General features: G+C 30.3%; 1 protein-coding gene across 3 annotated transcripts; it reads right to left on the reverse strand.

Annotated features, from left to right (window-relative positions):
• Nucleotides 1-6,179: 6,179 nt before the first annotated feature.
• Tdh (L-threonine dehydrogenase) lies at nt 6,180-16,131 on the reverse strand. Of its 3 annotated transcripts, XM_088272608.1 has the most exons (5): nt 13,189-13,306; nt 12,017-12,219; nt 10,779-11,303; nt 7,139-7,405; nt 6,180-6,409 (listed from the first exon to the last, which is right to left on the reverse strand). In XM_088272608.1, the coding sequence occupies exons 1-5, from the start codon at nt 13,284-13,286 to the stop codon at nt 6,276-6,278; spliced, it is 1,227 nt and encodes a 408-aa protein (XP_088128734.1). In that variant the 5' UTR covers nt 13,287-13,306; the 3' UTR covers nt 6,180-6,275. The 3 variants fall into 3 exon arrangements, with proteins under 3 accessions (XP_088128734.1, XP_088128735.1, XP_088128736.1); XM_088272609.1 differs by lacking the exons at nt 12,017-12,219; nt 13,189-13,306 and adding an exon at nt 15,895-16,131; XM_088272610.1 differs by lacking the exon at nt 13,189-13,306 and having other exon boundaries at nt 12,017-12,594.
• Between the last annotated feature and the right edge of the window lie 7,800 nt (nt 16,132-23,931).

The following is a 23,931-nucleotide window of genomic DNA, read 5'->3' on the forward strand; positions in this document are numbered from 1 at the left end:
CCGTTCTGGAGGTCCCGGGTTCGATTCCCAAGGGGGGTAAAATAAATATAAGTGATTTTTTCACTGTCATATTTATTCAATATTACCCTGGACTGGTACCTGAAGCGGAGGGCTGATCACCTTTCCTTCATGTGTAAACGATCAAGATAACACTGCGTTTATATGACGCAGTGCCCCTATGCACCATTGGGGTGCGGATAAGGGTTTTATTATTATTATTATTATATCTTGATATTAGATTTAAGTTTTGTACTGACATTTCTTGGAGGAACTGCCAATTTTATATAGTAAAATAACAATTGAATAAAAGTTTTTTCCACACTTATTTTATTTGACCAGTGACCGTGTTTTATTATTACCGACATCAGATTGGTGTCCAGTCCAGTAGTGACCAGTCTAATGATGTTGGTAATGACGAAACCCGGTCACTGGTCAAATAAAACAAATGTGGAAAAAACAAAATAATTGTTTTTTTGTTGTTGTATATTTTGATATTGTATGGCATAGACAGGGGACATATCATTATTTATTGCACAATTTACGCAGTACATACCATTTTTGTGAGAAATCACCTCAAGAGTGCTTTTACAATTCACGGTGATTAAATGGGTGTGAACATTTTTACCGTATTTTTTTTTAAAAATATGTTTTTGTATAGGTCAGTTAACACTAGAACCGTCAAGTGATAATTTTTTATAAGAACTTTTATTAGTTTCATTAATTGATTCGGCAGTCACTTTGTGGTAAAATCTATCCATTTTTTATTTAAGTTTTACTTAGTAAATACCACTATTTCTTAAAATCCATTGTGACACATCGCTCACTCCTTTCAACAACGTCATACATCAAAAAACTTGATTTTTCAGGAGATCATTTTTAAAGTTTAAACGTGTTACGATTGATTCCGCATCATTCTCGTGTTCCGCATCATTCACGGTGTTTGAAAATGATGCAGAATGCATCGAAACACGTGTCACAATAGATTTTAAGAAATAGTGGTATTTACTAAGCAAAACTTAAATCAAAAACTTTTATTACGCTTATGGTCATTGGTTGGCTGAAGTTATCCCTCTTTGCAAATGGCACTTCATATGCGGGTGAAATACCATCTGCTGAGAATGTTGTGAAGTATATAGCTTTGCACAATTAAGTGCAGATGAAGATTAGAAGACCGAAAATGAATTATTTAGCATAAACCCTAACCACTCCACGCTGAAGGTTGGCAATAATCATGGCAGCACGATGGTATGGACATGTGGAGCGAATGGATAGCAAGAGATAACGAGGACGACCGAAAAAGACTTGGCACAATCAGATCAAACCTAAAATCTAAGACTTGGCACAATCAGAACCTAAAATCTGGTTGTGTCAAAAGTCTGCATAATAGGAGGGCGTGTATGACTGGATGTATGGATGTGAAGGAGGCGAGGAGTGTATGTCAGGACAGAAGAGTGTGGCGTTCCATCCTTTCTGCCTACCCTTGCGGGAAACGGCGTGATAGTAGTAGTAGTAGTATGGCAGTTTTTGATTTGTCTGTAGCCAACAGCGACTTCATACTAGAATGGAACCACTCCCTCAAATTTTAAGCTAGGATATAATACGTCTTCTTCATATGCTGGATATACCTTCGACTTTGCCATGTAATATAATACGCATTACATCTTATTTCTCTCACATAAAATGGCCAAATTATTCTAGGTTTCTTTTCTTTGTAGTGTATATGACTTTTATCTCTTAAATTAAAATTAAAATAATAATAAAATACGTTTAATTAAAATTTGACCGATTTCTGTGATTTAGATTTTTTGCAGATACCCTTTCTATGCAAGTTTTGTTGTTGTCTCAATCATATTGATAATATTTATACTTATAGAATTAGTTATATTTGTTTAAGCTGAAAATTTGTTTTGAAAATAAATGCTTGAAAACAAAGTATTTTGTTATTATTTTTTTATTTTAACTTTATAATGATTATTACTTGGAACCATGCATGCACAAGGGGATACTACGTAGTACAATTCATTCATTGGCCGACCGCCGTAGAGGTAACACATTCCTTGCTTGATTTTTTTTAAAGAATGTATGTTGGATATTCTTTTCTTTTCAAAACGGTATAATTATTATTAAAGAAAAACTTATTTTTTCAATGCAAAAACAATGTTTTATGAAAAATATCAACAACGTAAAATTTTACCAGGATTTTGAGAAAATTATGTTGCGACTTAACGAATACTGGTCCTTTAGAGTTTTTACTGTTTACGTCTACTCAATATTATATTTACTTGTGCGTAAGAAATTAGATATGTATGTACAACGTGTAATAGCAGCTTTTAAGAATTCTATAAGGTTTTAAAGTTTAGCACCTAATGGACCTCTGTTTGCTTCCCAGGGCTAGAATTACAGGGCCGCTCAGCTCTCTCTAGGGCCCCCTGGAGGGCCAGGGAGCCCACTTTGAGAACCTATGGTTTAGATAATACATAATATCGCAATACCTACTCATGTTATTATCAATCTTGGTTTGTTGAAATATCCATAAACATAAATTGTATTTATGAATGGGCTAGCAATTTTCTCGCGATTTTTTTTCTTAGTCGATCGCGGAAGTTTCCACTTTCCAAAGAACCATTTTCCTATTCAGACCACATTATATACTAGTGATAACACTGAGATGATAACATCGGAATAAGGAAGTGCGCGTCATGTAGGATCATTAATGGTGATTGAAGGTCGATTCAATTTACTGTAAACGCCGCCAAATTTGGCCATTGAACTCTCCAACTAAACGAAATCTCAGTCTAGTCTGGTCACCCTTCGCTTGCAAACGATATTTTATTTCGTATTTTAATTTTTACCGACATTACTAAAATTAACTAACCATCATGCTGCTTCCCGCGGGGGTCGGCAAAAATAATGAAACGCCACAACAATATGTTTTTTTAAAAATAATTTTCGCTTCTTCAACATTCATGCATATCCTCATACATACCCGCCGAGTATTGCGACTCCTGACCTGACCACTTTCAAGTGTTTTAAATTCTTGATCATGCCAAGTATTCCTTGGTCTTCCTTTGCTGATATTTCCAACGATATTCGCCTCATAAATTTGTTTTACTGTTCTTTATTTACTCATTCGTTCCACTCGCTCAGACCATCCGACACACCTTCCTCAATATTATCGATAATGCTTATCTCAGCCTTGCGTTACATCCTTGTTTCACCATTCGAATGCCTATCATACATCGTTTTGTCGCAAATTCGTTAGAGAGGTCGTATTTCGACTGCATTCAGTCTACTTTCATCCTTCTTTTGCCACCTCTACGTATTATAACATATTCTCCTGTAGGTAGGTACTTAACATATATATATATATATATATATATATATATATATATATATATATATATATATATATATATATATATATATATATATATATATATATATATATATATATATATATATATATATATATATATATATATATATATATATATATATATATATATATATATATATATATATATATATATATATATATATATATATATATATATATATATATATATATATATATATATATATATATATATATATATATATATATATATATATATATATATATATATATATATATATATATATATATATATATATATATATATATATATATATATATATATATATATATATATATATATATATATATATATATATATATATATATATATATATATATATATATATATATATATATATATATATATATATATATATATATATATATATATATATATATATATATATATATATATATATATATATATATATATATATATATATATATATATATATATATATATATATATATATATATATATATATATATATATATATATATATATATATATATATATATATATATATATATATATATATATATATATATATATATATATATATATATATATATATATATATATATATATATATATATATATATATATATATATATATATATATATATATATATATATATATATATATATATATATATATATATATATATATATATATATATATATATATATATATATATATATATATATATATATATATATATATATATATATATATATATATATATATATATATATATATATATATATATATATATATATATATATATATATATATATATATATATATATATATATATATATATATATATATATATATATATATATATATATATATATATATATATATATATATATATATATATATATATATATATATATATATATATATATATATATATATATATATATATATATATATATATATATATATATATATATATATATATATATATATATATATATATATATATATATATATATATATAACGTGGTAATATTTTCCTTTTGAAAATTAAGTGTAAATAATATGTAAAGTGGGTGTATAATAATAAAATAAACAATGTGTTGCTTTGTAATTAAAGTTTATTCTTAATTTATCTTTATAATAATTTTTATATCTATCTATCTATCTATCTATCTGATTCTGACAGTTAATAATATTATCGGAAGTCTTTTGTTTAATTCTGAGCGACGCATGCGGCATCTGGTGGTAGAACTGTTTTATGTAGGTACTTTTTGTAAGTACTTAATAAAATGTATAGGTAGGTACCTAGTTATTTTATTACATCTCCCCCCTTGGGGATGAAAATTCATAGTAAAATTTTCACTCGTCCTCCGGATCATCTTCTTGTATAAGTTTAGTGATATGATAAAGTTTTTTTTTTTTTCTTTCTTTCTTTTTTCCTTCTTTTTTTTCTTTCTTGTTTTTTTTCTTTCTTCCTTTTTTTTCCTTTTTTTTTCGTTCTTTTTTTTTTCTTTTTTTTTTGTATTTTTTTTTTCTTGACCCTTTTAAAGTAGACACAGTTTTTCTCAATCCATTTGTTTTTTTCTTTTGAATTCCTTCATTTTTATTCAGATCTCTTAAAGTATCTTCTAATATAACCAAATGTACAACTTTTAATTGTTCATCTGCATTTTTATTCGATTCTAAAACTGGATTCCGGCTTAGACAATCTACTTCTAAATTCTTCTTTCCTGGAGTATATTTTATTTCATCTTTCGTAGAAGTTTTTTCTACTTTATTTTTATTTTCATTTTTCAAGCACTGTTTCTGTGTTATTTGTATGTCTTCATTTTTATTCTGATCTTTTGAAATATCTTCTAATTTAACCAAATTTACAACTTTTAATTGTTCATCTGCATTTTCATTCGATTTTAATACTGGATTCCTGCTTAGACAATCTACTTCTAAATTCTTCTTTCCTGGAGTATATTTTATTTTATCTTTCGTAGAAGCTTTTTCTACTTTATTTTTATTTTCATTTTTCAAGCACTGTTTCTGTGTTATTTGTATGTCTTCATTTTTATTATTAATCTTATCATCGTCCTTTGTTTTAAACCAGCATGTTGCTTCAGGGTGATATCGAGTTCCCTTATTTAATTTTTCACAAATCTTACATGGACTTTTATCTTTAATTTTATCACTAGTTCTTAGATTTCCACGTCTTCTTTGATTATCTTCTAATCGTTTTCTTTGATCATCTTCTAATTTTTCTCTCTCACTCCGAACATATTGTAGTAATTGTTTTAATACATCTAATGTTTCATAATCCATTTCCATTTAACAAAATTGTCGTTTTATAACGTGGTAATATTTTCCTTTTGAAAATTAAGTGTAAATAATATGTAAAGTGGGTGTATAATAATAAAATAAACAATGTGTTGCTTTGTAATTAAAGTTTATTCTTAATTTATCTTTATAATAATTTTTATATCTATCTATCTATCTATCTATCTGATTCTGACAGTTAATAATATTATCGGAAGTCTTTTGTTTAATTCTGAGCGACGCATGCGGCATCTGGTGGTAGAACTGTTTTATGTAGGTACTTTTTGTAAGTACTTAATAAAATGTATAGGTAGGTACCTAGTTATTTTATTACATATATATATATATATATATATATATATATATATATATATATATATATATATATATATATATATATATATATATATATATATATATATATATATATATATATATATATATATATATTTGTCCGATTGTCAAAACGAAGGATATAAATTAAATCAATATTTAGGTAAAAAAAGTGATATATTAGTTTCTTTAAAAATTATATTACATTTATGGTATCTTGGTATATAATACTTTGATGGCTCTCACTGGAGGTGTCATGACTTGTCTATGTAATTCTTCTTTACGTCTCTAACCATGAGGTCCACCAGCGCGTCTAGTCCGTACTCGTGCTTCCAGCCCCAGTCTCTTCTGGCGTCCGAATCGTCGAACACTTGAGGCCAGGAGTCGGCTGAAACAATCGAAAAAATAATCGAATCAGTAGTTCAAAGGCGGCTGACGCACATCCTTATTGATCTAACATTTAAACAGTAAATATATTCCGTGTGTGTCGACGCGGTTAAGTCGTAAAAATAAACGCGTTACTTTGATAATTCGTAGTTATGTTAATCTTGTTAGTATGAATTTGACGATTTGAAACAGCATTGCGCTTACATTTATGTAATTTCAAACCAAACTTTAATCTCTAATTTGGATATTGAGTTGATTCGCAATGCGCAACGTCTTTTTAATAATGATTGAAATACCGACGGGAACATTATAGGCCCGTGAACCACTCTTTTAAAATTTCTTCCAATTTGTCGTACTGCGCCGCCTCATTGTCAAGCGCGCGTTACTCACATATTTCGAATATTTTCGACGTAAAACGCGGGGAAATGTGTTTGAATATATCAGTATTGAAGTAATTACACTCAATTGGCGGGAAAACGTTCAATCGGGGTTTCATTGTATACAATTTTTTAAATTTGAACATTAATTTTAAACTCGTTTGGTTTATCAGGTAGTTAATTTTACCTTTTGAATGTTAACTTCTGTACAGAATCCCAGTGTAGATATTTGACTTTCATGCACACGGTTCTTGAGAACCTAGGACGACAGTAGTGCGAAATTACGGACGTCCGGTACTGGAAACAACTTTCCCCGGTTTAGATTTTCACTCAATTTTCTCAATCACCATTACCTATGTCTTGTCTGGAATCCGGTTTGTATGTGACTCTCAGCTCGGGCACGTGCGCGGAGAGCTTCTCGGCCAGCTCCTCGGGCGTGAAGCTCATGGCTGTGACGTTGTAGACTCGCCTCTTGAGCTGGTCCTCGGGCGCCTTCATGAACTCCCACAGCGAGCGCAGGCAGTCGTCCACGTACATCATGGGCATCCTCGTGTCGGGCTGCAGGTAGCACTCATACTTCTGGTTGCGGAGGGCGGCGTGGAAGATTGCGATTGCGTAGTCTGAAAAACAATAGAATCATCTAATATCTAATGTAAAAAGTGTCCAGCGGCAGATTGCAAATCTTTAATTTTATTTGGGTTTTAACAGAACAATTACATCAAGCTATATACATATACGATTATTACAAAACAGGTGCCATGGCATAGTTGGGTAGACGCTCGACTGCGAAACTGACGTTGCGGGTTCGATTCCTGCCAATTGCAAAATGAATTCAAGAAAGATTTATTTTCAATTGGTCTGGGTGTTTGTGATGTATTTTTCACATTTACCTTCCCTATCCTTACTATCCTACCTGCGGACAAGCCTATTAAATTATGGGCTTTGCCGGTTATTCCAAACAACCAAAAAATAAACAAAAAACGCGGTAAGAGCGAAACGAAGACTCTAAGGAGCATATCTGGCAAGAGTCTACCGGATATTGAAAACTGTAAGCTTCCTGATAGACCTTCTCTTCTTCTTCTTCTTCCTGTGCCGTGTCAGGTCCCCCCGACGTTGGCAATCACTCTGGCGAAGACTCAAATATATGAGTCGAATAACGTACAAGTACTTGTTCGACTCGTAATTTATATTTTCGTACTAGGCTTACCGATGAGGCCTCCTAGGCATGTATCTACATATTACGTAGCTGGAAAAATGTAATATTTAATATAAAAAATAGATTGGACTACCTACAAAACCTTATTCGAAGGATTTGATAGATTTTATTTCTACCTGAAAATTTCAATTTAAAGAACAGCTGTGGTGAACAAATAAATTTCTCAAATCACTGTTGAAACAAATGCCTTAATGTATTTACACATACCAAGGTATATATTTTTTATAAATATAGTAATATTACATTAGTTTCTTGATTCACGTAAACATGTTTACGCTTGATTTATCGGATGAATCTGTAGGAATTGCAGTACCTACCTACTTAAACACATAAAGTAATACTTAGCTATGACCAGTGGCGTAGGTTCCACATAGTCACGTAAGCAGTGCCAACTATAGTTTAATTGAAAACATATGGAAAACTGTGGATGTGCAATTAACCTTTTTTTAAACTGCACTTTTTTCGGTCATCTTATATTATAAACATGCATTATTAGAGTTTGAATAGTCGTCTGTGGTAAGATTCTTTTGCATCAATACGATGTTTTACTTAGTTTTTAATTTTATATTTCACTTAGTTAATACTTACCACTGTTTATTAAAATATATTTTGACAAGCGTTTTGATGCATTCCGCATCATTTTCAAACACCATATTTTAGAAAATAGTATTTGGGATATTATCGTATTTACCAAGTGAAATTTAAATTAAAAATGGATAGATATTCACAATATTTTGAGTGTGTTCAAATACTCGTTCGGAAATCTATTTTTTCTCCACTGAGAAGTTATTTTTACTTTTGACATCTCGACACTGATGAATAAGTTACTGTCGTGAAGAAGGCTGCTGTGGACTCATATCGCTCGTTCCTTTCAAGAACGTCATAAATCGGAAATCGTCAATTTTCAGTTGTGCATGTTTTCGAAATGCCCAGAAAATTTACTATATCCCAGCAAAAGCGGCATACTTCAAACTTAATATTTACCCACTACAGGGCAGAAAGTGTTGTTTTTGCATTTTAAAGAAAAGGTATTGTTTAATTATTTTTTTTAAATATACTAAATATTTTTCAAATAGAGAAAAAACGTTCAGGTTTTACCTAAAAAGATATGTTCCATAGTAAAAAGTTCAGTAAGTGGCTTCATACTTATTTATAATACATTGTATTATATTTTTAAACTTTAAAAACGTTGTCCTAAAAAATCAAGTTTTTTTATTTATGACGTTCTTGAAAGGAGTGAGCGTTATGTGGTGTGAGATTAATAAAAATATCTAGGAGTCTCGAAAATTTGAATAGTGTAGTAGTCAATTATGGCTAGAATGGTGAATATTGCACTATGTATGTAAAGTGATCACTTTACCAGCCTACGACTTTTATATTCTTTTTCATCTATGTTGAGATGCCAAAATGGATAGATATTATTACCAATCAGTGAATCAAAAAATGTTATTCTTATTGCCTACAAAGATTTTGTGTACGCCACTGTCTATGACAATATACAACATATTATGTTTACTGTATAAATCGATTAGAACATATTTTGTTTGATCGTATATGATTGAGTTTTTTGTTATTGTATTTTTTGTTCAGTTACCAGTTAGATAAATCATAAAAAGCAGTTTCATTTTTTTGTTGAGTCTTTTTTTGCGGATACGCGAGAGAAGATTAAGTCTAAGGAACAATTTGTTTCATACATTACGAGTATAATTATTACCATTATTTTTTTTCTATGATGATCTAACACATGGTCACGCTATTTTCGAAGCGGATAAAACCAAATAAATAATATATTTATCTAATTGAATTTAAACAAGCCAATGAAAATGGTTGGGTCTACAATGTCCACATTGTGATGAAAATCTGCTTTCAAATTGTATTTAAAAAAAAGTTATTCAAGAAATTACATGTTTTTATGACACTCAAATATCAAGTAAAAGTTTAGTCATTTTTGGGTAAATTTTAACGTATTTTTTAGTTATTTGTAAAATTTTATTATGTATCCAATGCGCCTAGTTTCGTGTTATTTGTATGTGAGCTATTTGTATAGGATTTTGACAGGCGCCGTGGCGTAGTTTTGTAGACGTCCAACTGTGAAATTAGTGTCGCGGGTTCGATTCCTGCCAATTGACAAAAGTAATTCGAGAAATAATTATTTTCAATTGGTCTGGGTGATTGTGATTTATTTTTTCCATCTAACTTCCCTATACTTAATGTCTTATCTGCAGATAAGCCTCTAGGAAGGCATTGCCGGTTATTCCTTTTTTTAAGTTTAAACGGATTTTTTTGCAGTTTTTTGTTGTTAATTTTTATTTCTTCACTATAACATTATTTAGGACAGTATTTAAAAAAATGCACGAGTACGTTTTTACTGTATCATACCAGTCTTGGAAAAATCGTAATAAAATACGTATCTTTTCATCAATTGATTCGGCGGTCACTTTGTGGTAGTACCTATGCATTTTTAATTTTAAATTTCGCTTGGCAATGTATTAAAACACGTACCATAATAAAATTTAAGAAGTAGTGGTATTTTCCAAGTGAAATATTACATTGTTAAAAATCACATCAATAATTTTTTTTAAAACCCTTAGTAACACATTTGTGTTACTAAGTTTTACTGAAAAGACCCGATGTATGAAAAAAAAAAATTATCATAGTAATATGTTACACCGGAATAGATGAAATAAAACTATTGTATCATACATATACGGGAATAGATAAAATAAATATATTCAGTCATACTACCATAGATAGATTTAAAAAAAAAAACTATTTACCGGTAGTTCCACCTCCGGGAGGATCACTGGATATGACGCCTGGAAACCGTAGACACCTGAAATCCAGTCCAAATCGGTGGTAGTAATACTCTCCGATCAACTCTGCGTGCACCTTGGATACCCCGTAGATCGTCCGCGGTCTCTGGATGGTCACATTGGGCGTCGGGTTCCTGGGGGAGTCCGGGCCAAAGGCCCCGATGGTACTCGGAACGAACACCCTCAACTTGTACTGCTTCGCCAGCTCGATGACATTGTGCACACCCTCTATATTGACCCTCACGGCCAGGGGGACGTTCTGCTCCCCGATGGCGCTGAGCAGAGCCGAGAAGTGGATCAACCAGTCTATCCGGTGGTCCACCACTATCTTCTGTAGACCCTTGAAGTCCAGGATGTCCGCGAAGATGTAGGGGCCGCTTTGGATGATCTCCTTGCTCGGCTTGATGATGTCGGACAAGATGACGCTTTCCGTTCCGTACTTCTGACGCAGATAGTTTGCGCACGCTATTCCGAGTTGTCCTAGGCCGCCTGAAAAACGACAAAAAGCATAAATAAATTAATTTTCATAACGTTTTGAGTGTGTCAAATACTTTACATTTTGATGTTTGCAGTATGATGCATTAAAAAAATAGTTTTTGACAGTAGTACGTTCGTAAAATTCGACCCCGTTTAACGTTTTTTGTTATCTAATTTTGTAAAAATTTAATTCGTGAGAAGCGTGTTTATGTTAAAAGAAATATCGATAAGAATAATACAAGTACGTTGCGATATCCGTAATGATTTTGGAGTAGATAATATGGTAGTAGAAATTTTGGAGCAATATTTTTTGATATAACGTAAATAAAATGTCAGTTTTTTTTTCATTATTTGTTCTATCTTGAGAGAATACAATATGCCATACCATAATATGGCAGTTAATTATCCAACTAATTCGGAATGAACCTTACATTTGTTCAATTGTAGTAAGCTGTGTAAATTACACTAATTTCTATGGCATACCATAAATACAACTTAATAAATGAATGCAATATGAATGTTCAATAATGGTCAGAATGATAAACGTTACACAAATGTATAAAGTGATCACTGAGACAGCCAAATGCCAGGTCATAAGCCCTGGGATGCTTCGACTTCTATCTTATTTTGTATAAAAATGATAGATCTCAAATTAAGACACCTATAATACATGAAATAAATCATGGCAAATATTTTATCTCTAACTGTTGTTATGTTCCTCAAACCTGTGATTAGAATGGTGGGGGTTTCTTCAGCTTTATTGCGGAATGTGGATGAGGAGGGATGGGCACGAAGGGAGGAGTAGCTCCAAGGTTCAGGCTTGATGGAAATCCATGGGACAGTACTGAAGGGTGCCTTAGTAGCAGATTGTAAATAAGCCTTTGGAACCACCAAGGCGATGAGCTTTTGGCAAACTTTGGTCGCCATGCTACACAAAAGTAAAAAAAAATATTTAGAAATAATTACATCTTGACAATTTGTTTTTAATCTGATCACTCTTTCGCTATCTCAAAAATGGTTACAAATATCTCACAGTCAATTTCTGATAGTTGAAAAATGGAAATGCATACAATTTTGTGCCGTACATGGGTGAAATATGTAACATAGAAAAAAGCGAGTGTTTTTGCCTAGAATTTTCACTCATGAATTACAATTAGAGTAACTTTAAACACAAAGAGTAATTCCACTCACGAGTAGGCATAGGCTATAAAACTTATAAAGTAGAAGACTAAGTAGGGCCATGATAAGCGGTGTTGCTTAAGCTTTAGCTAGATTCCAGAGTCACTTGGACGTTAGGTAATTGAAGAAAAACATGGATAAATATACCTAAGTATTAATTTACCAATTTTATACTATCGACATGCATTCTGATGTACGAAAAAATATTTTTTATTTCTGACAATGAAGAAACTTAACGTACTCATACTAACTTACTATTAACTCGTTTTTTCGACAAAGTTTGATAATGTCACCGCAAGACTTTAGCTGTTACAAATATAAATAAATTCAGTGAAGTCATATTCAATAGAATAACAAAGCAATTCTACAAAATAAATGACAATTCAATAAAATAAACATTTTTTTATTGAGATTTCTCTGTAATGCGTCTAGGATATTTACTTATCAAGGAAAAGGGGTTATGCTATAACTATATTATAGTTTTTTTTAAATACAAAAAAAAACACAAATATTTGAAAAATATAAAATAGGAAAACTAAAAAATCAATAACTCAAAAATGATAAATGACAAATATGTAATAAATAAAAAAACTCAAAAAATACAGTTAAAATTGCGGCCATAGCCGGGTAAAAATACTAATTAAGTATTCAAAATAAAGTGAATATTTTTATAAACTTCATATTTAAAAAAAAAAAGAAAATGATGGGACGGACTTACATGATTAATTTTATGCCGTAATATAGCGGTGAAGACCCCATCATTTTAGTAATAATAATGATTTCATGGTTGTTCCCATTATATATTATTATATCCATTAGTGTTTACACATTTTTTTTTTACATTTTTTTAAGTAATTCAAACCGTGATCGTTACACCATAAATTGGCAATGTCAGAAAATGACATATTTTTTCTACAAATTAAATGAAAATAGAACACTAAATTATTTTATTACTTGTGATCAGTACCTACTACCTACCTATATAGTTAAAAAAAAAACTAACCATCACGCCGCTTCTCTGCAGGGGTAGGCAGAGAGAATAAAACGCCACAGCACTTCTGTCTTTGAAAACATTATTCGCCTCTTTCTACATTCATGCATCTCCTCATACATACCCTTCGATCATTCTGAGTCTTAACATAACGCTTTTAAATATTTGACATACTTTTGACATACATAGTTTTCCTCGGTCTTACTCTGCTCCTATTTGTAACAAAATTCGCAGAAATATGTTTTTTTTATTGTAATGTAATGTTACTTTCATTTTCAATGTCATTTCGAAGTAATGTTATTTTTGTGAGATGTTAATATTTCGAAGATTGATTTTATGGGTTTTAGTTTCTATTACTCGATATTCACCATATAATTTTCTACATTCACCTTTTATTTTATTATAAATGATAATATACTTCATACAGAAAATTCAATTTTAGAATCTCCATGAAAAAAGTTTTTGTTGAATTTCTTTGTTTATATAATATCAAAAGATGTACAAAATAAATACAAGGCAAAAAATGTACAGTAAAAAATTATGTTCAATGATAAAATTATGGTCCTTAAAAATAATTACTTCAACAAAAGGTAAATTAAACACTTCACCTTCAGCACCAATATAATAGGCAACCGGCACAACATACACACACACACACACATGAGCACCATAGGCATAACAAGTACCGCGAATGTGAGACAATCAATCGATTTTTATTAAAATATATGACAAAAATATTAATATTAGGTAAGTCCATACATTCGCCTCATAAATTTGTTTTACCGTTCTTTCCTCACTCATTCGTTCTACATGTCCAAACCATCACAACACACCTTTCTTAATTTTATCGATAATGCTTATCTCAGCTTTGCATTCCTTCCTTATTTTACTATTCGCACATCTATCATACATCGTTTTGTCAAAATTTATGAGGCGAATGTTAGTGGGAAAAGAAGCAGAGGAAGACCGAGAAAAACATGGCACGATCAGGTATGCCAAATACTTGAAAGAGGTCAGGTTAGGAGTCGTAACAATCGGCGGGTATGTATGAGGAGATGCATGAACGTGGAAGAGGCGAAGAATGTTTGCAAGGACAGAGTGGTGTGGCGCTCTATTCTCTCTCCCTAACCCTGCGGGGAAGCGGAGTGATGGTTAGTTAGTTAGTTTAAGTCCATACAAATGCAAACTTTCTTCTGACACCTTCCCTACACTTAAATAATTGTCGGTAAATAATAATTCAAACCGAATCCAATAGTAAATTGGAACAGATGTTTTATAAAATAATAATATTTTAGATTTATTTAATAAACCATGTAAGTAATACCAATATTTATACACTAATTATTTATTATACACCGCATGTGGTTCGATAACATTACATAAAAGTCGTACGTTTAGGAGTTGTTGCCTCATTTTTAAAATTTAACCGAGATTATTCGTTACAGAAACATAATATCGCCATATAAAACTTTTTTTTCATTAATTTTTAGAAAAAATGTAAATTCAATATGATTATACTACCAAGTTAATCAAAAAGCACACAATTCACAATTAACACACTGTATAGAAACGTAAATAGAACCACAAGATCCAAAACTAGAAACACATCAAACAAAACCTAATACATGCTTTTTTGGTCAAAAGAACTTTTACAAAAGTTGTACAACCTGCTTCCATTATCCACAAAGTCAGTAAATAACGAAATTAAGTACAAAAGAGCTGTTCATAAATTAATGACGACGGTGGGTGAATCTGAAATAGATCACAACATTCAGCCATGTCTTATTTGATTGCACGTAATAAACAATTTACTTTTCATATAGTTTTATAAATATGGGTCGGGTTGTGGTCCTGTGGTTAGTTAGTGTGGCGGACTTTTTAATGTCAGTTTCTCATTTTTTATTTTTTTATTTATTAAAAAAAAGAGAAATATTTGTGTTTTTATTATTTAAAACCCACCGCAACCTACTCTACTACAATTTTATAACTATTTCTAATAATGAGCCGCTTAGGCTCACAGAAATAGTATGAAATCGAAGTATTTTTGGAAATAATAAAAACACAAATATTTATCTTTAAATAAAAGTACATTTTATAAATTATGCCATTTTTTTAGAAAAATATTTGTGATTTTATCATTTACACAAGTATTTCAATTTCATACTATTAGAGGCTCATTATTAGAAATAGGTAACAAATTGTGGTAGAGTGGGTTCGAACCGAGAAACTCTGACTTAACAGTCCGCGACACTAATCACGGGACCACAACCCGATACTTTTGGCACTAGAAAACCCAGAGAGGGCTCATCATTGTATGTTGTAATTATTATATGTATCGACATCGCAGAAGGCTAATCACTCTTAAAAACATGCCACAAGGCCTACACCGAGAAGAATATTAAAATAAGTTAATAAAATATTCTCTAATCTGACCTGTGATGAGCACTTTGGGTCTTTCTGTGGGTAGGTCATAGCCAGATGACTCGGTGTGTTTCTGCCGGCGGGAAATGTGACTCCAGCAGTTATAATTTAGCCCCGAATAGACGCTATTCCTCTGTATACTATGGGTTACCGTATTTTGACACTTGGCGGAGAGCCAGGCTACTGCCCTCGGCACGCTTGTAGTCACCCTGCCAGCCATGCTGGCAGACCAGAGGATTGAACTTGACTGACTAGATTCGATATGATATTAATCTTTTGGTCCGTTCTTTTCCCGGGAACTGACCAGCCTCCGTGGGGTGGTTCCGATACTAAGGACGAAAATATTGAATGTGTCTAATTGAAAATATCACACTACTAGAAACATTGTTTTGGATTGCATTTATTTGTTAAAAATACATTCGTTCGTAAAAATATATACATACGTACATATACATCTTCTTCTTTTGCTTCTTGGTGTAGGTCTTGTGGCCTGTTTTTAAGAGGGATTAGCCTTCTGCGATGTTGATTCCCAGCTGTCAATCCATCTCTTTGGTAGTCCAATGTGGGGGAGTCTGGATGGTCCCATTCTCCTCACATGGGCACACCATTGTCTTCTTCGTTGTCTTCCCCACCTAACGACGTCTTGATCACGCATATTTATCTTATCCTGGTGTTCCTTATTCTGTCTCGTAAACTCTTGCCAGATACGCTCCATAGAGTCTTCATTTCTGACACTCTTAGAGCGTTTTTTGTTACCACGGTGTCCGTATTTATACATACATATCACAAAATAATATTTATTACATAATTTTTTTGCGGAGACCCTGTAAGCCACTTGTCGGTGGAGTTCTTTTAAAGTACATTTTTACTAATTATTTATCATTTCATATCGTATTTTAAGATAATACACAAAAACATTAACTCTTGATCATTTACCCATTCCTTATTTTGCCTTTGGTCCATATTTCTGTTTACCTCTCACCTCCGCCGGCAGCAAATAAATTATTCGGAACTGTGTATTGAAGTGTTCTACTTCCATATTTATAATTCACTCTTAGGACCATCAACTCTTCGTTGTGGGTGAAGCGGGTATCACAGTTGTGCACTAGAGGATTATACTTTTAAGTAATTTGTTGCTCAACTATGTGATTGATATCCATCCACAATTTCCACGTATATTATTATTTTTTTAGAATTTTAACCTTTTCTTTATTATTTTTATTATTTGAATAAACAACATTCTACAATATTTATTCTTATTGTCATCCTTAAATTTGTAATAGATGTGATTAAAAAATATTCATAAAATTTCATCGTATTTTCGTAATTTCATGTCCATTATTTTATAGAAATTTATATCTGAAAAAATCATATCCGATTTACTCAAAACGCCCGATGTGGCAATGTTGAACTTAGGTCACGGTTGGCTTGATGGATATATGAGGCATTGAATTAAGGACTTTTTGAAATACCACGACGGATGTACATCACAAAAAAATTGTTAGTGACCTCACATGGTTAAACTTCAGAGACCTTTAGAACAATTTTGTAATGTATTTTCGACATTACTATTACAAGCCTCCAAATTCTAATAAACTATGATAAATCTAAAGATCATAGAACAAGGAATGTCACTGAAAAGTAACATCGGTAGTAAAGTATAAAATTCTCTGCGTTTAAGAAATGTTTTTCTTTGTAAATAAAAGACATAAGGAGTTAACTTTTTGTTTTCTTTCATTATTTTCGTCTATCATTGACACCAATGCATTACAAATTCAGGGTCGGAAGCTTCCAGCTATATAACAACTACATTTTTCGATGCATCCATGACTTCTTTCTAGTTTTTTTTTCAAAATAAAGCAATGACAACCGTCTTGATGAATTTTCTTTAATTGATGTTGACATGTGTTTTCCATTTGAAACGTTTAAAATACACAATAATTGATTGTTGAAATCCTATTTAGCCTTGTTGATTGATTTGTTTATTTATTTAATTGGAAATGTTTTCGATTGACAATTTGCAATGGTAATTTAGTTTTTTATACGTAACTAATTATTGCAAAATTTATTAACATTTCAATTAACACAAGGGAAAAAAGAACTGATTGATATAACGAATCTACGTGACGTTTAACGGGATGAGTGAAATTTATTTGTTTGTTTGAGAAAAAAATCTTTTTTTAAAAATAAAATTCTTTTTATTAATTGAGGATAAGGAAAATACTGATTTCTTCACGCTATCAGTAATTGGACTGTGGAAATTTTTTTAAGCCAAGATTCGTAATTTCGAAGGAATAAGGTATACAAAATTCTATAATCTAAGAAGTGACACTGAGTAATTAAAATGAGGTACTTTTTGAAAAATACTCTAAATTACTAATCATCACGCTGTTTCTCTGCAGGGATAGGCAGAGAGAATAGAACGCCTAACCACGCTGTCTTTGCAAACAGTATATATATATATATATATATATATATATATATATATATATATATATATATATATATATATATATATATATATATATATATATATATATATATATATATATATATATATATATATATATATATATATATATATATATATATATATATATATATATATATATATATATATATATATATATATATATATATATATATATATATATATATATATATATATATATATATATATATATATATATATATATATATATATATATATATATATATATATATATATATATACACAAAAATTTTAATTTTATATTGGTATAATTAGGTCATACTGTTTTTATTGCTTATTTTTATTTTTAAATTAAGTTATTCCTTGTCTACATCCTTAAATTCAGCACACTTTGGCAGATGGTGTCAAAAAGATTTACCATATATCCTCTTAAATATTTTTTACATCGACCTTCCACAAGGAACAGGATTTTATCAGATTTCCTTTATTATTACTTTACTTTGACAAACTATACATTTTAACTTCAATTTAATAAATTCATTCAGTATTTTAAAGTTCTGAATCAAGATTGGTATTACTTTCACACAGTCGAATTATTTGTCTTGTCACGTTTTCTACGTACCGCACCACTAAACCTTATCCTCGTCAATGTTGTCAACTTGTTTTATATCTTCTTTACAACATTTTGATTCCAATTTATCATTATTTTTGAAAATTTTGACATTCCCACACAAAATCAGTGACATCTTGTAATGACTCAGCACATTTTCAAATTGAGTTTTGTCTACTCTTAAAACGGAAAATGTCATGTTTTGTTAGGTCGAGTTAAAAGTATGTTAGGTTCCAGGGATGTCTGGATCTTATAAGATGATCTGCCTCCATTTTCCAGCTATGGGAATATAAATTGGAATTCGATATTCTTTTAGAATATATTATATAACAAAAAAGCTCAAATATTTTGTTTAAAATTCTTAACCTTTCTATAACAGTTTTCTTTTCAAAACCACATATTTATTTCGAAGAAAAACTTTTTTTCAATATAAAAACGGTGTTATAAGCAAACATTTCCATGACGTCAAATGATACCTAGGTTTAAAGAATTTTTTTTATATATGGTTCACAAACAATGAAAAACACATAACATGAAATGAAATACAATGCAATATAAATATTTTAAATGTTCTTCATCGAGTAGATGAGAACACAACCAACTTCCAGAAACAAGTAAAAGTGCAGGTTTAATACACATATAAAGAAAGAATAGAAATGGTCGTAAAAAAAGAGTGATTACAATAAAAAATAATGTACCTACAACATTTTAAGTGTGTTCAAATACATGTTCGTCTCACCACTCTAGATGTCTGTAGTGAAGTTCTAGTGATTCAAGAACAATGTTTCAAAATTGGTTCATAAGTATAGAACTTCCAAGAATTTGAGTAGTGTTGTTGTCAATAATGGTTAGAATTGGTGAATGATACACGTGTGTAAAATGATCACTTAAACCAGTCTATGACGGTCGTCAGCTCCATAAGTGCCCAGACTTCCATATTATTCTTCATCTTCGATGAGATGTCAAAAAAAAAAATTGTTAATCAAAAAAAGATGTTGCGATTTATCGAGTATATTGGGGCTTTAAATGTTGCGAGTGATAAATTTAATTGAAATTTCACGAGTTTATAACTGGAAATACCTTCTTTGGCGAGACAATAAATAAATATTGGAGTAAATGTAGCACTTGAACTCTGTTTGCTCAATTGGCCACACCGCCCGTTCACCTTGATGAGGCATGCGCGTACATGGCTGATCTAGTGCGATTATTCCCCGTCACGAGAGCCCGAAAGCAAATTACACCTTCAATCAGAGTAGTAAAAAATTTGCGGATGTGACGTAGGTACCTATCAAAAACATGTAATTTAGTACCTACGCAAGACGCGTAGACGAATAGGAAAGCGAGTACATTATCATTTCAGTATGTTTTATTGATTATTATTTTTTACAATCACTTTAAATCAATTAAGGCCCAACGTACGATAAATCGCAACTTAACTTTCTTTAAATCCAGATAACCTTTAACGCAATTGTCTTTTTTCTTCTTAAAACACCGTTTTTCATTATTATTAATTAATGTTTTGCTTAGTAAATACCACTGTTTCTTAAAATCTCCTGTGACACGTGTTTCGATGCATTCCGCAACATTTTCAAACACCGTATTAGCCGTATAGATAGATTTTATGAAATAGTGGTATTTACTTAGTAAAATATTAATTAAAACTGGATAGATTTTACCACAAAGTGACTGCCGAATCAAGTAATGAAAATAAATAATACTGTTTGAAAACAAGCAGGTGGTAATTGTATATGTATATAAGTTAAACGGGTTTATATATATATATATATATATATATATTTATATATATATATATATATGTATATATATATATATATATATATATATATATATATATATATATATATATATATATATATATATATATATATATATATATATATATATTTATATATATATATATGTATATATATATATATATATATATATATATATATATATATATATATATATATATATATATGTATATATATATATATATATATATATATATATATATATATATATATATATATATATATATATATATATATATATATATATATATAACACTTAGGTACAAATATCTTTATATATATATTATATATGTAATATGTAAGTAAATTTTAATTTTCTATTAGTATGTTAGATCATGCTGTGCTTATTAGTTGCCAAAAAATTAGTTTCCCTGCCTGTTTTGTACAAGGATCAATGGCATAATTCAATTTATATATCTTAAAAATAATTTGCATATACAATTGACATGTTCCTTCATGTGCGAGTTCTCGGTGGTATCATGGTTGATTTAAGTAAGGTTTTTATTTGTTTAATAGCTTTAGTCGATTAGTTTGCTGAGTTTTACTTCACTCAGTACAAAAATAACAAATTAAATAAAAAAAAATAAAAAACGTAAATGGTAAAACCCAGTAAAGACACATTATTGCAAATTAAAAATTGTAAATAAGTGTGCATGACAAAAAATAAATAATATTGAAATTCTGATTCTCGCAGATGGAAATATAATACATATTATATTATAATGTAAAAGGTTTTATGACACGGAAGCCTATAATCTGCCCAATATAATCAAACTAACCCGTTGCAATTTATAATACATTAAAATTTCGGACCGAAATGTATAATTATACTCTTACATATCAACAAATAAATGCACGGAAGTAGTGTTATAATCTTTCTGCATTGACCCTGACGTACTGGTATTTTTTTCATTTTATTACTTTTCTTTTAGAATTTTTTTTAAAGTGGTATTTAAAATCAAGAACTCTATAAACATAACATGATTATATTTTCGAAATATGATCATATTAATTCCAAATTACTGGTTTTATTAATTGATTCAGCAGTCTCTTTGTGAAGACTGCTGAATCAATTAATATATCCAATATCTATCCATTTTTAATTTAAACTTTACTTGGTAATTGTCAATATTTCTTAAAATCTATTGTAACGCGCATTCCGCATCATTCTCAAACACCGATTTGGTTCAAGCATATGGTGTTTGAAAATGGTGCAGAATGTATCAAAACACGTGTCACAATACATTTTAAGAAATAGTGGTTTTGGTTTTGCAAAGTAAAATTTAAACAGAAAACATAAATTAATATTTAGCTAATTTATTGAATACTTGAACTTTAAAAATACATTTATTAAATTGCCATTTCAACATAGATGGAGAAGAATATGGAAGTCTGAATATTTACAGGGCTTACGATCTGTCATAGGCTGGTGTAAGCGATTACTTTTTACACGTCTAACACTCACCGTTCTACCCATGATTGACAGCCACACTAATCAAATTTCGGAACCATTTTATACATATGTATATCCTATAATTGATACCTTCTTTAGTTGAGTTAAGTAAGTTTTTTTATTTGGCTGAGACCTTAAATAAGTTTTTTTATTCAACTGAAATGTTCGTTAGATTCTTCCCGAATTATTTTATATACTTGGAGGCGCCGTTATTAACAACGTTATTTAAAAATATATTAAACTTTTATTTTGTTCAAATATTTATTCACTATATTGTGAGTGTGTCCAAATCTGGGTTCATCCACCTAGGAGTTATTTTTATGTTGAAACGTATATAAGGTGACCGAACCAACCTTTTGACAGGTAGTAAGCCCTGTAAATATTCAGACTTCCATATTCTTCTCCATGTATGTTGAGATGTCAATATTATAAGTTTATTTTATTATTATGTTGCTAAAGGGTATTTTTTGTACCTGCAATAAGTAAATGATGGGGAAAATTGAGGGGCAGCGTGGTCCAGGCAGAAGGCAAACATCTTGGCTGCGCAATATGAGAGATTGGACCGGGATGAAACACGTAGGGGAACTCTTCCGGGTCGCTTGAGATGAGAGAAGCCTTCGCCAGAGTAATTGCTAACGTCAGGGGGACGTGATCGGCACAGAAAGATGAGAATAATAAATAAATCAATATAGCAATGCTAGAAATCCATACAAAAGAACAGCGGTAAACGGTTACAGTGGTAAAAAAGGAATGAATGAAGGCGCTACCGGTATTTCTTGTATATTAGCACTATCCTGCACTTGATCAACTACCCGTTAGTCGGTTTGCCTTGGGCGCAGAAACTTGTAGCACATCGGTACGTGATACGTCGCTCACTCCTTTCAAGAACGTCATAAATCAAAAATCGTCAATTTTCAGTTTTGCATATTTTCGGAATGCCTAGAAAATGTACCGTTTCCCAGCAAAAGAGGCATATTTTTACCATAATATTTACCCGCTACAGGGCAGAAAGTGTTGTTTTTGCATTTTGAAGAAAAGGTTTAGTTTAATTTTTTTTTTATGTACTAAATATTTTTCAAATGGAGAAAAAACCTTCAGGTTTTACCTAAAAAGATCTGTTGCACAGTAAAAAGTTTAGTAGGTGGTTTGATATTTATTTTTAATACATTTTACTATATTCTTAAACTTTAAAAATGTTCTCCTGAAAAATCAAGTTTTTTGATTTATGACGTTCTTGAAAGGAGTGAGCGACATGAGTCTAATCGACTCGACCAGCAATAGTCACTTGAGTCAGTTAGGCGTACAGTAAATCTATGTATTAAAATTCTACTTACTCTTTTACTACAACCATCATATGTGAATTAAACGAAGCACTTACAAACATCTGTAAAAATAATTTTATTCAATAAATTACATTCATAATCAGTATTGCCTTGCCAACCTAGATTTCCTTAGCCAATAGCATGGCTAGAATAGTATATGCCCACAAAACGCCCGCAGGGCTGCATTCGTTATTTTTTACTTTGGATCAAGTACAATTTTTACACTTACTTCCTACCTGAATTATTATAATGTAGTGAGATAAATAATATAATTATGCTGCTCAAAAATAGCTACGAAAAAATTTCATTAAGACCAAATGCCAACATTTTTAAAAAAACTGAACGGAATCAATTTATAGCTCAATAATAAGTCTATCATATTTTATAATTAAATAATA

This window comes from Brachycentrus maculatus, unplaced genomic scaffold (assembly GCF_059751285.1).
Source record: "Brachycentrus maculatus isolate JH-2025_06_01 unplaced genomic scaffold, ASM5975128v1 h1tg000512l, whole genome shotgun sequence".
NCBI lineage: Eukaryota > Metazoa > Arthropoda > Insecta > Trichoptera > Brachycentridae > Brachycentrus > Brachycentrus maculatus.

What these genes read in the sequence shown, in the direction of transcription:
- Tdh (XM_088272608.1), bottom strand. Translation starts at nt 13,286, where the DNA reads ATGGATATAATAATATATAATGGGAACAACCATGAAATCATTATTATT. An exon ending in TACGGCATAAAATTAATCAT is followed by an intron (nt 12,220 to 13,188) that starts GTAAGTCCGTCC and finishes ACTTTTGTGTAG; the next exon opens with CATGGCGACCAAAGTTTGCC. An exon ending in TCCCGGAGGTGGAACTACCG is followed by an intron (nt 7,406 to 10,778) that starts GTAAATAGTTTT and finishes ATTGTTTTTCAG; the next exon opens with ACTACGCAATCGCAATCTTC.